This window comes from Falco peregrinus, chromosome 9, assembly GCF_023634155.1.
Source record: "Falco peregrinus isolate bFalPer1 chromosome 9, bFalPer1.pri, whole genome shotgun sequence".
NCBI lineage: Eukaryota > Metazoa > Chordata > Aves > Falconiformes > Falconidae > Falco > Falco peregrinus.
The window spans coordinates 36,188,451-36,203,365 of NC_073729.1; the positions used below are offsets into that span (position 1 = coordinate 36,188,451).

A 14,915-nucleotide genomic window follows, 5' to 3' on the forward strand; every position below is an offset into this window, starting at 1 on the left:
CTTCTGCTCAGGCCTCACCAGCAGCTGCCTCCAGCAGCGCAGGGACCCTGCTACAGCATCTCGTGGCTGCATCTGACCTTGGGCTCTTGCTGCTCCAAGCAAACTGCCCAGGCTGAGCTTCCTGGAGCCCAGCTCACCCAGCACCCCTCCACCCACTGGTTGCACTGGGCCAGCACTGCAGAGTGCCAGGACATGCCCCCAACACAGCGCTGTGCAGCCTTACAGCAACCGGAGCAGAAACTGGGGGGTTGTCTTCAGCCGTCCCTGGTGCAAAGGTACACGAAAGGGCCACACGCCGGTGAACACCTGCCCAGAAGCCTCGCCTGGCCAGGGAGGAGGCAAACCTCTCCCCTTCGCATCCTCTCTCAGACAAAACTGGCTCAAGAACAACATTCAGATTGCACGTACGTTTTAATCTCTGGCTGGGGGTAACCAATCCCCCATCAAAACAACCCCCCAGAACCGTAGATTGTCACACTTACACAGCTGAATTCTCCAAGGTGAAAGACGGATGATTTGAAGCACACAGCACAGCCGCAGTGACAGCGGCAATGCGCTCAGCAGGGTGCAGGTCTGTCAATTGGCACATTCTTTCTTCAGGAATACTGGCTTTACACCGCTTCTCTCTGGTGTCACTAAAAGGGTGGAGCTGAGGCTGCCTGGGCGCTTTACCACGGCACTGCCAGGAAGATGCATCTTTTATGTTTCCCCTTGAACTGTTTGGCTGAGGAGGCAGAGGCAGAACACCTCGGGAAGGAGAGTCCTGATCCTCCATGTCGCTGCGCTGTTCCCACCGAGTCATGAAACCTGGAGGGAGACACATCTCGCCATCTGCTGGTGCTGGTCCCACTCAGCCTCTCCTGCGACTCCTTTCCCTCCTCACCACAAAGCTCCCGCTGCTGACGTCCACTCTTGGATGTCATCACCTCCCATCCCTGACACCGCTCTTGGGCTGCATGTGCCACACGCAGTGCCTAAAGGGCAGTGGGATGCACCGGCACAAGCCCTCAGGGGTTCAATTCACCATCATGTTGGGATCTGCCACCATTGTTGAGGGCTTCTTATGCCAGCCTGCGGGGATCTGTTGGACAAGGCTGCAGCAGGCAATGGGAGCAGACACAGCCCTCCCAGATGCGTTCTGCACTGTCGCTTACCTTGCGTAGCACAGAGGCACTGTCTGGCATGAGTACCCAGTCCAACAAACCAGGAGCTGGGCAAAGCAAAAGCAAGCATCAGGCCCTCTGGCAAATTACACCAGGGCAGCTGTCCCTTGCGCAGGAATCCCGAGGATCCTCAGGCACAGGGAAAAGTAGAAATGGGGGCAGCGGCAGCACCTGAAGGAGGGCTGGAGGAGCCATGGACACATGGCGCTGGGCTCCCCTCTTTAACCTGGAAAGCACTGAGGCACTGGGCCACAAATCCCACAGATGAAGCCTTATATATCCCAATTTTCTCCTCCCGTTCTATAGGCTTTGGGTTTGCGTGTCTCCAGAAATAATGCAGCATCCAGGAGCACGAAACTGGGAACAGCAAAAGTGCCTGTTGTGGCACGTTCACCATTCAGCTTTGCTGTACGTACTCCTGGCCGCAGGCTAGCCCCCAAGGGAACACCCGGACCAGTGCAGTCCTGGGAGGTCACAGCTGGGATGCGCTCTGGGCAGGGCCCCCTGAGCAGGCAGAGCAAGGAAGTCCCTTCTTCCTGCAGGAGGAATTGCAGAGGAGAAGCTGGGGCTGGCACGTGGGATGTTTGAGCGGTTGCGTCCACACAGTCCCTTCTCACAGACCCCAACACGTCAGACCTCAGTAAGCACACCTTCAGGAGAACATCCCTGTAGTAGATCAGCTGTTCAGGAAGCACAGTGAGGCGGGTGGGATAGGGCATCACCTCCTCACACCAGGTAAGGAGTGTCCAACACTGCCACACCAGCTGCTACCCCCGCCGTCTGCATGCTCGATCGCCTTTGTCCGCAGGAGGTGGCCGGCAGCCTCGTTCATCACCATCTCCTTGCCCTGTCTGCAAAGAAAAGGGCAACTGAGCACCTGCAGAGCAGAAAGCTTAGGGCATTTCATCTTGGACAATTTGATCCGTGTTCCCTGCCTGTCCTGGTTTCAGTGGGATAGAGTTAAGTTTCTTCTTAGCAGCTGTGTTTTGGATATGGTCTGAGAACAATGTCGATAACACACCGATGTTTTGGTTGTTACTCGGTGATGTTTATACTAAGTCAGGATTTTGTGGTTTCTCAGGCTTTGCCAGCCAGAGGGCTGGAGGGGCACGGGACACTGGGAGGGAGCAGAGCCAGGACAGCTGCCCCGGCCTGGCCAGAGGCATGTCCCGTTGCACAGAGCATCGTGCTCAGGATGGAAACGGGGGGAGCTGGCTGGGACGGGCCGGTCACTGCTCGGGGACTGGCTGGGCATCGGCCAGCGGGGGGGGAGCAGCTGCACGGTGCATCACTTGGGTTGTTTTCTCCCTTCCCTTTGGATTTCGTTCCTCTCACTTTCTCCCTCCTTTTCATTATAATTGTTATAATACTACTACTACCACCAATAATAATAATTGCTTCATTTCAATTATTAAACTGTTCTTATCTCAACCCTCAAGTTTTACATTCCTTCCCCGTTCTTCTCCCTGTCCCTCTGGGGGCTGGGGGAGTGAGCGAGCAGCTGCCTGGTGCTTATACTTAGTTACGGGCTGGGGTTACACCCCAACGCTGCCCAGCACAGGGCAGGTAACCACAGGTGACAGCCCCAGGGGTAACGCAGGGGCCTCTGCCGACCACAGAGCTGCGCCTGTTTTGTGCCTGCCAGCAACAGCGCCTTTCCTCAGCTGGGCCATTCTGGTCCGATTGCTCTGCACACAAGCCGTGTCGGGTTCAGAACGCTGCCAGAGTACATCTGTTTCTAAAATTGTATAAGAAGGACTTTAATTTATAAGCTATGGAAACATTTCCATGGGCCCGCGAGGGTTTTAAACAAAAGCAGCAGCTATTTAGAGCTGAGTAGGACCGCATTAAGCCTTCAGGTATTTCTGAGACCGCCAGGGCTTCAGAGGAGCACGTGGCTGCCTCCAGAACCTGAGGAGTGCTCCCAGAAATCTAGGATGAGATGCACCGGTTCCATGTGGCTGTTACACCAGTAACCACAAGTGCAGAGGGGAAAATGCTCCCCACCCAAGCACTGGCTGGAGCAGGTAACCACCCCATAACACAAGTACATTTCTCACCTGACATAGACACCAAAAATACCAAGCTCCGAGATACATTCAGACACTTGCAGGGGACTGTGAGCCCTCAGCAAGTAATTCATTGTTGGCTGTGGTTTGATCTTATCCATCAAGATGTAGGAGGTTCTCTCAGGGCTGTCCCTGATCTTCTCCAGAACCTGCCTGAGCTCTTCACCGTAGAGGTTGTTCCCTGACAACAAAATCAGCAAGTCGAGCACTTCCCAGCACAGCAGAAACCATTGGCCCCAGCAGCCCAAAGAGACCCAGCCTTCACCTCCCCCTGTGCTGCCTGGGCCCCCCCCCCACCAGCTCTGGGGCCTAGGGAGCTCCTGCCCTGGAGGCACCACTACCCTACTGCCATGACTAGTTCCCACAGCTACAAGCCGCTCCAAGCAGCTACAAGCCACCCCACCTTTTATTCCTCGGCACAGGACCAGGGGCCATCACAGAGCTACTGCCTCTCCTGGATACAGCATGAACCGTGACAAAAACCCACACAGACCCAGTCCAGTTCGTACCTCCACCTTCTCGCTGTGGCTTCAGCACAAACCGGTCGGGGTCAGCAATAGCTGTAGCAGCTATCTTGTCACCCTCTTCGCCCTGGCAGGAAAGGACGGCAACAGCAAAGCATCAGGAAGGAACACGGGCTCCTCAACAGACCTCTCTGAGCAGGATCAACAGGGTCCTCCAGGGACCACAACAAAGCCCCCTCTCTTCTTAACCAAAGAGAAACATCACACAGGCCAAGCACACACCTGCATGTTCACTCCTGCTCCAGCCCCCCTCACACTCACCACATCCAGGGAATAGAGTCCAGCAAATGTTGCTCTTATTCGGGCGACAGCCTCGGCACGGCCGGGCAGTAACCTCTCCAGTGTCCCTGGCCGGCTCAGCTCCTGCTGCACCTTCTTGGTGCCTGCGAGTTGGGTAGCAATGTCAGGGCACTTCACTGCCCTTGATCTCTCCAGCAACAACCGTGCCTCCCAGTTCTGAAACAGAAGGAGAGAAACCATCCTGTCAGCATAAAAGAAAAGAAAGGTGGGAATAAAAAAGTTTTTTCTCCACTCTTTTCTGTTCAGTTATTGATGTATGATTGCCTCCTCCTTCTCAGCCTGGCAGGGATGGGGGGTGGAAAAGCACCCCAGAAACAAGGAGACATGCATACATGGATTTCCCACCTCTGGAAACAGCACAGCCAGGTTAGCCCACTGTCTTTGCCTGCACCCCCTTTCCCAGCCTGTCCAGTGCTGCCACCCCCAGACAACAGTACGCTCTGGTCTGTATTATTATTACCTGCAGCCTAATAGCCCTAGCAGAGGACAGAGTGTGACCTGTAGATCAAGTACAAACCCTTTAAGCAGGCGCTAATACCTGTGTTATAACCCATACTGTACAGAAGCGATTCGGTGCTGCAGTACGAGGTCACCACACGAGTGGTTACTGCAGAAGCAAGCCACTCACGTCTCTTACTGTGCGAGTGCCAGGGACACCTCCCTGCACTGTGGAATCACAGCTCCCCAAGCTGTCAGCCATGCCGGACAGGGCTAACCCCATCCAGGATGGGAGAGATGCCCCTGGGATCACGGGGCATTTCAAACTCGCCAAGCAAGGCCACAGCGTGGGCGGCTTCCTGGAGCAGAGTGGGCAGTACTGACCTGCTGGTCGTAGTTCTTTGGCACGTAGCCCTCTCTGTAGTACACCACTGCTACCTCCTGGCCGTCCCTGCAACAGAAACCAGAAGCACTCACAGAACCAGGCCAGCCAGTGCCCGCCTCTGCCCGACCCCCCCCCCGCCCCGCACAAGGGGGCTGCAATGGGGTCAGGCAGGACACGTGTTACAGCATTTGCCCCTTCTCCTTAGTATCCTGGGTTGTTCTTTCTCTGGCAAAGCCAGCCAGAAGCAGAAGAGGGCTGCAAGCCCTGGCTCCTCTCCATTGAATCATAGAATCATTCAGGTTGGAAAAGACCTTTGAGATCAAGTCCAGCCGTTAGCCCAGCACTGCCAAGCCCACCGCTGACCCATGTCCCCAGGCACCGCATCGGTGCGTGCTTTAAACACCTCCAGGGGTGGGGACTCCACCACCTCCCTGGGTGGCCAAGCACTGGCACAGGCTGCCCTCGCTGTGAAAAAAAATTTCCTAATATCCAGTCTAAACCTCCCCTGGTGCAACTTGAGGCCATTTCCTCTTGTCCTATAGCTTGTTACCTGGGAGCAGAGACTGACCCCCACCTGTACAGCCCCTTTCAGGTAGTTGTAGAGAGCAATAAGGTCCCCCCCAAGCCTCCTTTTCTCCAGGCTGAACCCCCCCAGCCCCCCGCCCCCCCCCCCCGCTGCTCTCCATCAGACTTGTGCCCCAGCCCCTTCCCCAGCCCTGCTGCCTGTCCCTGGACACACTCCAGCCCCTCCACGTCCCTCCTGGAGCAAGGGGCCCAATTCTGCACACAGAGTTTGCAATGCGGCTGCACCAGTGTGAGCACAGGGGGATGGGCACTGCCCTGGCCCTGCTGGCCACCCTGTTTCAGATACAAGCCAGGATGTTGTTGGCCTTCTTGGCCACCTGGGCACACTGCTGGCTCATGTTCAGCCAGCTGCCAACCAGCACTCCCAGGTCCTTTCCAGCCAGGCAGCTTTCCAGCCACTCTGCCCCAAGCCTGTAGCATTGTGTGGGGTTGTTGTGACCCACATGCAGGAGGACCCGGCACTGAGCCTTGTTAAACCTCATACAATTGGCCTTGGCCCACTGGTCCAGCCTGCCCAACACCCCTACAGAGCCTTCCTGCCTTCACGCAGATCAATACTCCACCCTAGCTTGGTGTCATCTACACCCCAGCTGGCTTGCCCTGTTCCGAGACACAGGGAGCTCACATCTGGCCTCTGCCTTGACTAACCAAAGTCTTAGTAATTTAGGCACCCAGTCCAGCAGGGAACCAAGAACCTAACTTTTTAGTAGCTTTTGCCACCAGGAGCCAGACCTACAAGATTCTTGAAGCTGAAACACTGTCCTTCTCCAGTGGCAATTCAAGGCAGGACATCAACTCAACAACCTGCCCAGGCACCAAACTATCCTGCCAGGGCAGGGCCATCAGCATACCTGTAGCACCACACACCCAAGCTTTGGCTACACAAACAGTGCGTGGTCAGGGAAAGCAGCACAGCACCTGCTGGCAGCCAGGCAGTGTAATTTTAAAGGCATTCACCAGTAAGAGGAGAGGATGCTCTGGAGGAAGAACAGTGGGATACACTTTCCCCTTAACTGTTCGGCTATAAAAATGTATTTGCTAATTAAACATAGCAGAAGCACCAAAGGTCAAACCATGGAAAAAACAGTCTAACTACAGCAAAAAAAAAATAAATGGCATGAAACCAAATATTCCTTTAGGGCTGTACAGCTCCAAGCCCATTACTTGGGAATAGGACAAATGTCACACTTGGGGACAAACTGCCAGCACTTGGAGTCTGCAACCCGCATGTCCTGGCCTCCACAGGGAGCAGGCAAGATGCTGAGTGCATTCAAAACCAACAGATACCATAAGGACATGTAATGCTTCCTCCTCTAGCACTAAAAACCCAGCCCAACTCCCACTAGCAGAGCATCACGTGAACAGTAAACAGGAAATGTCTTTGTGGAAGCCTCTGAAATAGCCAGGACTTTTTGTAGCAGATGTATGTGGAGGAAGTCAAGATCCCACAGAGCTGTGAAGGCTGTGGCTTGAAGGAGGGAAATTATGTTTCCAGCTGTAAGGGACTGATGTGTGTATGCAAAATCTCACCACTGTGAAAACAAAAACATTCCAGCTCTAAGGGGAAGCAAGCAGCAGCAGGCTGCAGCACAGAAGAGAACTGCTTTCTCAGAAAGTCACTATTTACGCTCAAAACATACCACCAGCTTTGGCTGACAATTCCCATTTACAGCCCTGTGTGCCCAGTGCACAGCCAGGAATGCGCACCTTGGTTCATACTCACATATACAGCCTCTTGGCATCATCCAGAGACCCCTTTTCAAACACATCTCTGAATCGCTTCCTGATAACCCGAATGTTCCTGTTAAAAGAGTGGGATAGTCACCAGGCTGGGCATAGTTACTCGAGTTGGAAATCACAGGCAGAAGCAGCAGCAACATCAAGGAGGATCTGTAGGCTCCTTTACAAATAACCTCAGGCTTTGTACTAAAGAGCCAGAGGAATCCTAGAGGCCAAACCAGTCCCTGTTTTTAGCACCTGCCCTACGTTTCCAGCCCAAATACTGTAGGAAGCAGAACACATGCCTGAATACCTTGGATTTGCCCATACTCACCTTTCATCTCCTAAAGTGTTTCTAAGAAAAGTCGGTATTTTGGATTTTTTTATTCCTACACAACAGATTCATCCACTGCTGGCTTCAAAACCAAGAGCTGCATTCAGGCAGGGACTTCCTGCGTTTTACCTCCTTCACGCTTTACAGTCCTTCCTCCACACAGTGGCACTGTGGACCTGCTGATCGGGAGACAGCCCAAAACACCTCCCGCTGCTCAGCACGGGCTCAGGGCTAGACATTCTCAAAACACCTCCTTCTCCAGAGTCCTGTACTCCACTGCTGCGCTGCTTGCTTTGCCCAGATCTTTCACCTGGCTTCTGCCCTCAGTGGGTTTGAAACTTCATTAATTAAGCTTTTATGAAATATGCTGTGCCCAATCCCAAGCCAGAGAGCAAGCAGGACCCTCATTAACCCCACTCTGCTCCTTATTGTTTCACCTAAGAGACCTGGTCCACAGCAAAGGTACCACTGGTGCAGCTCTGAGGACTACACAGGCACAAAATCAGCAAGGAGTCAGCCCTGGAGACCAGAGGCTTTGATAGCTGCTAGTATTTCCAGCAAATTGCTGGTGAGAGGCTTTGGGAGGTTGGTGAGAAGACAAAGGTGGGTGCTGAGGCTAGACAGGGGCCTACTGAAGGAATGCTGAAGAGGGCTGCACAACAGACCACAGAAATAAGTCCAAGACAACAGCTGCCCACTGTTACATACCAAAATATGCTCGCCCACAGTCCCAGAAACTATGAAGTGTTTTGACTTTAGCCTTGAGTATGTGACAAAAGTAGAAAGCATGTCGATTCTCCATCTTTCCCTGGCCTGCCCCTATGCTCCGGCCAACTCACTGTGCCTGCTGGAGGGCCTGGAGACTCCCCACAAGCTGCCTTGAGGGAAACACCATGACCTGACAGCAGTCCATTCTGCTTCCCTTTTCCAAAGCTGTACCATCTCCTTCCTTTCCCATCCCAGGAAAATTCAATCTTTACCTGTTCCAAAGCTCATTTTCTACACATCGCTGATCAAAAATGTTCCTTTGGACTTCTTCCACCAGAAACATCACCACAGCACTGGAAGAGATACCAAGGACATCATTAAACCCAGATACACTCCAAATGCGCCCAGGATCACCAGCTTTTGACCTCTGTGATCCAGACTTCCTGCACTGCTCCTGCTTGTTTTCTCCAGTGTTTCTACAGGTCAGCGTGCAAACAGAAAGCAGTACTGATCCTGTGCAATTACAAACCAGTGCGGGGCATAAGTACAAAGGCAGGAGGCAAAGTAAGTTCTGTGCAGGGCTGTTGAACCACACAGCTCCTCCAGGGTCCCTCTGCACCTCTCTGCCTTTGTGGCGCAGCAACCTCGCCCACTAAGACAACTGCATTGCTCTTCCCAGGGTGCCACAGGCTTTTCGAGAGCAGCTTGTCTAGAAAGCAGGCATCTTTCAGAAAGTGCAGTTTCAAAACCAAACATGTCCATCCCCAGGGGAGACAAGATAATCCAGCCTAGAGTACCTCCTCTCTCCTTACCTTTGAGAACCGTAGAGCTCCCAGGCTTTTGCAATACCCAAGGCAAGCCCTTTCGATGGGTTGTTGGGCAGCAGGCGTGATGCCTCCTTAGTCTTTCCCAGCACTTTTAACACCCGCCTGTGGAACAAAATAAGAAAAGCTGTAAATGTCATGACAGCCCCCAGCCAGACCTAGGGAGCAGGAGTTTGGAGACCACACAAAGACATGAAGTGCAGCAGGCCACACAGTACAGCTGCTGCAGCGTCTGGTGGCACGGGCCAGAGATGCTCCCTTACCCATGGACCGCCGCAGTGCGGGAGGTGAGGCCTCCAAAGCTGGCAGCAATGGTGTTTATTTCTATTTGCTTCAGAGCCGGTGTCCCATCCACCCCACAGTCAAACATGTAATCGGAGCGGTTTATGCCTAAAAACACAGACTGAAACAGAAGGGAAGTGAAGTGGGTTCTCCCGTTGCCTTTAACTGCAAACCCCTTTGATGATCTCACTTCAGAATCCTCCTGGGCCAGATCCAGACACCTTCATTTTGATAAAACCTCTGCAAGACGTGTCTGTGTGCGCTTTGGTCCTTGCTCAGGGCCCACGGCCCTCAGTACTCCAAAGTTAACACCACTTGTCAGAGTAAAGGAGCTTCTGCAGGGACTGCCTGTCCAGCACATGCCCCAACACGGCACACGTCCTTGCGCTCTCCTGAGGCTCCCAGAGGGCAAAGACAAACCACATAAACCCTTCCAGTCAAGGCCTGACTGTTTCCAGCAGCACTAACCAAAGCGCATGACTGCCAAACAAGACAAGGTCCTGAGCTCACAGGCTGTAACCAAGACATTGAAGCGTAGGGAGCAACCAGCCTGACTACGGGACAGTTCAAAGCCCACACCAGCAAGCCTGCAGACAGAGACCGGGCAACCCCCCGCACAGCTGCTGACCACTGGGGCCTCCTGCCAAGGTACCTGAGCCAAGCCTTCCTCCAAAACTTGCATGTGGATTCTGAAGAGCCGAGCTGTGAAGTCATCCACCTTGATGGTGCTAGAGAGAAAGACAGACCAGATCAGCCCCCTTACACTGTCACAGAGGAACAAGAAAATTAACTCCTCTCCAGAAAAAAAAAATGTTACCAAGGACATTCTCCAGCACAAACAGCAGGGCTGTGCCTAGACCAAGTCCTACAGCACCGTTAAGCACCTCACCACGAATGCACTCCTCAACAAGGGCCACAGCACAAAACTGTAACTCAGATCTGGTTTGCTCAGTACAGCCCTGTGAAAAGCACCGCTGTGCAGAGATGACTCACTTGCAGGGCAGAGGGACAGGACAAGCAAAAGCAAAGACATGCAGCAGAATTCTGTAGAAACAGGAAAGAAATCAGAGGTGTGTCTGTGCCTGCACACACAGCTCATAGAAGCTTCACACGTTTCATCAAATTCCCCGTCCTGTTGGGCTCCAAATCCCACACACTGTGGTGCGAAGTGTTCAGTGGCCCTGCCAGAATAGGTCTGTCTTTTCTTCAGGGTCCCAAACCCCCGAGCTGACTGAGAGCAGCATCTCCAAGGAGCTGCCCTGAGACACTGCACAGGAGACAGCACAGGGCAGGCGCTGCGTTTCTTAACCACAGGTATAAAAATGCCCCCACAAGCTCTGTTTGCAGCTGGCTATGGAACAGGCACAAGCATTACACAGTTCTGAGGGGCCAGGCTTCAGCAAAACAAGGAGGACGCTGGAAAACAGTTTCCTCTGTTCTGGTGCCAGAAAGCCAGCAGCACCTGCACAGACAGGCAGCACAGAACGGGAAGCAGGAAGGGAAATTAATTTTGTGGAAGCAACAGCTGTGTAGATTATGGGTGCCACAGTCAGGGATGGGTGCTCCAGCACAGGGCAACAGCCACAGATAAATCCAGCAGAGTTCATGAGCCAGAGCTGAGCAGTCCTTCAGCACTCAGAGCTTGCGGGTCACCTTCCTGTAATGGCTGGAAAAGCAGGGGACATGGGGTGACTGACCAGAAGCAGGTATGGGGGAAGGAACAAACACTTTCTCTTCCTAACTGCGGGCAGGCAGGAGAGCTGGTGGTTATCAGCCAGCCACACACAGATGCAAAACAAAAACTAAAAGAAACTACTAAATCCAGGACTCAAAGAAGACTCCAGCAATTTGAATTTAAGGCTCACAAGTAAGAATTCACAGACCTGAAACACTGGCAAAGTTAAAGACCATTGCAGGGAGTCAACTCTTGGCCAGATGTCCCATCTTCTGAGGCCTCAAAAGATGGAGACTTGATGGAAATTGATCTTAGGACAAATAATGCAGCAAAGGAGACAATTTCTGCACAGAGGACAGGAGTGCTGGCCTCAGCTTGCAGGACTTGAATGGATGGCAGGTAACAATGCTCCGAAGGTGATAAATGCTTTGCATTTAAAATATTTCATTAAAATGCAACATGCAAGAAAGTTACCTGGCCAGAGTATTCTCTAGGAATTCTTTGTTTTGACTAATAGCATCCACCAGCAGGTTAAAATCTTGCTGAACAGCGTAGGCTTGTTCAAACAGGGCACTTGGTACTGCAGATGGGAGCAGTGTGAAGGGAGCATAATTCACCACCTGCAAACAAGGATGCAGCAGAGCAGTCAGGTCTATGCAGTTTAAGTGGCGGTAAAGAGGTGCTTTCTCTGCTTGCCTGAAGGCTGAAGCCACCCCCAGCCGCCCTCTTCGGTGTGCCCTGGACAGACACATGGCCTCAAACCCTGGTGACCCCTGACTTTCGAGGAGTTTGTCCACAGGGTGCTGCGGAGGCAGGAGCAGCTGCTCCAGAATTCAAGCTGGACTGAGTGCTTTCCTTTGAAAGATGTTCTGTTTCCACCTTAACTGTAGAGCACCATGTCCAAAACACTTCAGTTTGAGAGAAAACGTGAACATGCCAGTCCTAAATTTTGGCCACCAGAGTTGATTCTTTTGATCCCTGCTCACTGAGTCCCAAGGGTGACTCTGGGCCCCTGGCTCACCCCACAGCTCAGGTACAAAACCACCCTCAAAGCCAAAGACTACACCAGACAGAGGCTCCCGATTCACCTTGATTTTTACATGAAACAAGGGTCTGTCCCTTATTTGGGTCTCTCCTGTGTGTTTGGCCTCTCCTCCCAGGCTCCTTATTCCTCTCGTCCTTCGAGGTTCCATCACAGCCCTGACCTGACCATGGGGTTGACATTAAGGAGCAGCCCCTGTGGTGGAGACCTCCCTGCTTGTACCTCTGACAGCCCGCAGGCTGGCTCCTCAGGGACCCATCCCCAGTGGTGTCCCACCCCCAGTGGTATCCCACCCCTCTTGCACAGGGGTACTTCTTCCTTCTGAGATCCTTCACAGCATTCCTCTCGAACAGGCTAAGCCCCCCATCAGTGCCCTCACCGCCACCAGCTGCCAGACATTCACCGGAGGTAATCCCACGGCATCGGCTGCCCCAGTCGCCTTGTCCCAGGTATGGTGAAAAGGCTGCCTTCGGCTGGGAGCACACCGAAACCAGAGGCCCTTCCAAGAGATGCTCCCCTGGTTCAAAGGATCACATGGGTGGCGAGAGGCTGGGAGAGGAATGAACTACCACCACCACACACACGTGGGGCTCCTGGCAATTTCCCGAATTTTCTCTCGGGGGAGATGCGCTCATCAGCAGGACAGGGTGTGAGTTACCAACCCCAAGGTCACTCATGCCTCAGCCTGGGTGTGAGTTATCGCCCCCAGGTCACTCGTGCCTCAGCCAGGTGTCCAGGCGATCGCACACGGCCGAGGGCTCAGCAAACCGCGGGAGGCAGCCGGCTCCTCCGGCTCTGCTGACTCACACCCCGGCCAGGACCGAGCACGTCCCGTGACTCCGCTCTGGCACTCACATCCGACGCGTTGGGCTCCCGCTCGGTCCGCATCAGCACGCCCTCCAGCAGCGCCGCATCCACGGCCACCGACGCGGCCTCCCGGATGGCCGGCTCGTTCCGCAGCACGTCCTCCCACGGCGCAGCCATGGCCAGCGCTGAGGGGGCAGAGCGGCGGTCACCCCCGGCCCCCAGCGCCTCTCCCCCGGGCGGCAGCCCGGCCCTGCCTCCCCGTGGGGCCGGCGACCCAGCGTTCCGCACCGCCCCCGCCGCCCAGCCCGGCCCCGCGTAAAGGCACCTCCGCCCCCCGCCGAGCTCGCGGGGTGTGCCGGCCGGGCAGGCCCGAGCCCCCCGGCCGAGCCCCGGCTCAGGAGCCGGCACCGCAGGCTGCCACCGCTCGCCCCAGGGAGGCCCGTGCGGGATTCCCAGGGGCCTGCGCAGCACCGGGCTGCGACACCGCTCGCCCGGGGGGCAGCAGCGGGGCGGCCCGAGGGGGCGGCCGCAGCCCCTCACCGAGCCCCGTGCCCCGCCAGCCGCCTACCTGCTCCGACCCGCCGCTCCGGCCCGGCCCGCCCCGCCCGCCATCACGCGATTGGACAGCCCTTCCGCCCCGAGACAGATTGGCAGCGGAGCCGTCCTATCAGTGTGGGAGGCGCCGCCACGGCGTGCCAATGCAGTGACCGGGGGTGGGGCTGCGGGAGGTGTGGAGAGCGCGCATGCGTGCTGCAGCAAGGGGGCGTGCTCCCGGCCGCGGGGCTGCGTCACGGCGACGTGTGGCGTCACGCTGTGACGTCAGGCGGGCGGAAGCAGCGCTGGCGGGAGTGCGGGACTTCCGGTAGGCTCGGGGAGGTGGGCACTGGGGGTGCTCGGCCGCAGCGAGGTCTCAGGCGAATGAAACCCCTCCTCTGCGGCGCTGCACAGTGCTAACCGGGTTGTTGCCACTCGTAATGACATCATCCCCGCGGAAGGGACACAAGACCCCAGGGCCATGCAGGCTCTGGGGGAAATCTGGTGGAGGTGCCCAGGGGGTCCCGCCGTGTGTGGCCTACTCTGTGCCTGCTGCAGGCCCCCGGCACCTGCTGGAGGCAGCTGCGAGCCGAAAGCAGCGGGAAGCGTCTTGTGTTAAGGGCCGGCACATCCTCACCCACTGGAGCGGTGTCAGCTCCTGCCTTCGCAGCAGTGAAATCCGCCCCTTGCCAGGCGGGGGAAGGCAGAGGGACCATGGGCCCGGCTTTGGGAATGAAGGAACCCAAACTGAACCAATACTGGCCACATCTTCACGTTTCCCATTTCTTCGACACATTCATTGCCCTTTGCAGCGCGGCGCCGGCAGGGCCTGGAGAAGGGGTGGCCAGGGGCACCTCGATCAGCCCAGCCCACTGGCAGCCCCCATCGCAGATGTCCCCCTGGTGTCCCCAGAGAGGTTGTTGGGTGCCCCGGTGGGCCAGGGTGTCCGTGGCTGGGTGCCATGCTGCGGTGGGAGGCACTCGGCGGGCTCTGGCACGCCCTGGGGCATAATGCAAGCTGATAGTTTTCTCCCACTTTAGATGTGTATTTACACTGACTGTCTGGGTTCTTCAAGAGATAGGGTTGCTCCCTGCTCTCATTTCGGGCAGATCCAAGGCTGGGGGCTGTTCTGTGCCTTTTCATTTAAGTACATCTGGTAAATCTCAGATTTCAGAACAGTTTCATGTACTTGCAGGATATTAATTTCCCAGCAATAAGGCTGGAAATGGCAGTGTGACAAATCGAGAGGGTTATTTCTGTGGGAATGTGTCTGTATTTGGAACAGATAAGATTTGTTTGTGTGCAAATGAATCCGAACCAGGTCCTTCCTACTTTTTTGTTTAAATATACAAAGGAACTGTGAGTCCTAACTCTCTCTGCCTTTACAATAAGTGTAATAAAATGAAACAACCCTACACATTCGCCAGTAAGGTACCATCAACACAACAGCGTAACTAGAAAAAAACATTTATTGTCATCACAAGGCAATCATTTGTGTACCTACTGGAGCAATAGAGTTGCTTAAA

General features: G+C 54.9%; 1 protein-coding gene across 1 annotated transcript; it reads right to left on the reverse strand.

Moving 5' to 3' along the window:
• Nucleotides 1-670: 670 nt before the first annotated feature.
• Nucleotides 671-13,125, reverse strand: GSS (glutathione synthetase). The gene is given in 13 exon segments (XM_005231657.4): nt 671-1,937; nt 1,939-2,014; nt 3,224-3,413; nt 3,742-3,823; nt 4,018-4,212; nt 4,879-4,945; nt 7,188-7,265; nt 8,498-8,578; nt 9,038-9,154; nt 9,313-9,452; nt 9,984-10,059; nt 11,481-11,626; nt 12,904-13,125. Coding segments are annotated over 13 exon segments (1,425 nt in total). The 5' UTR covers nt 13,033-13,125; the 3' UTR covers nt 671-1,889.
• Between the last annotated feature and the right edge of the window lie 1,790 nt (nt 13,126-14,915).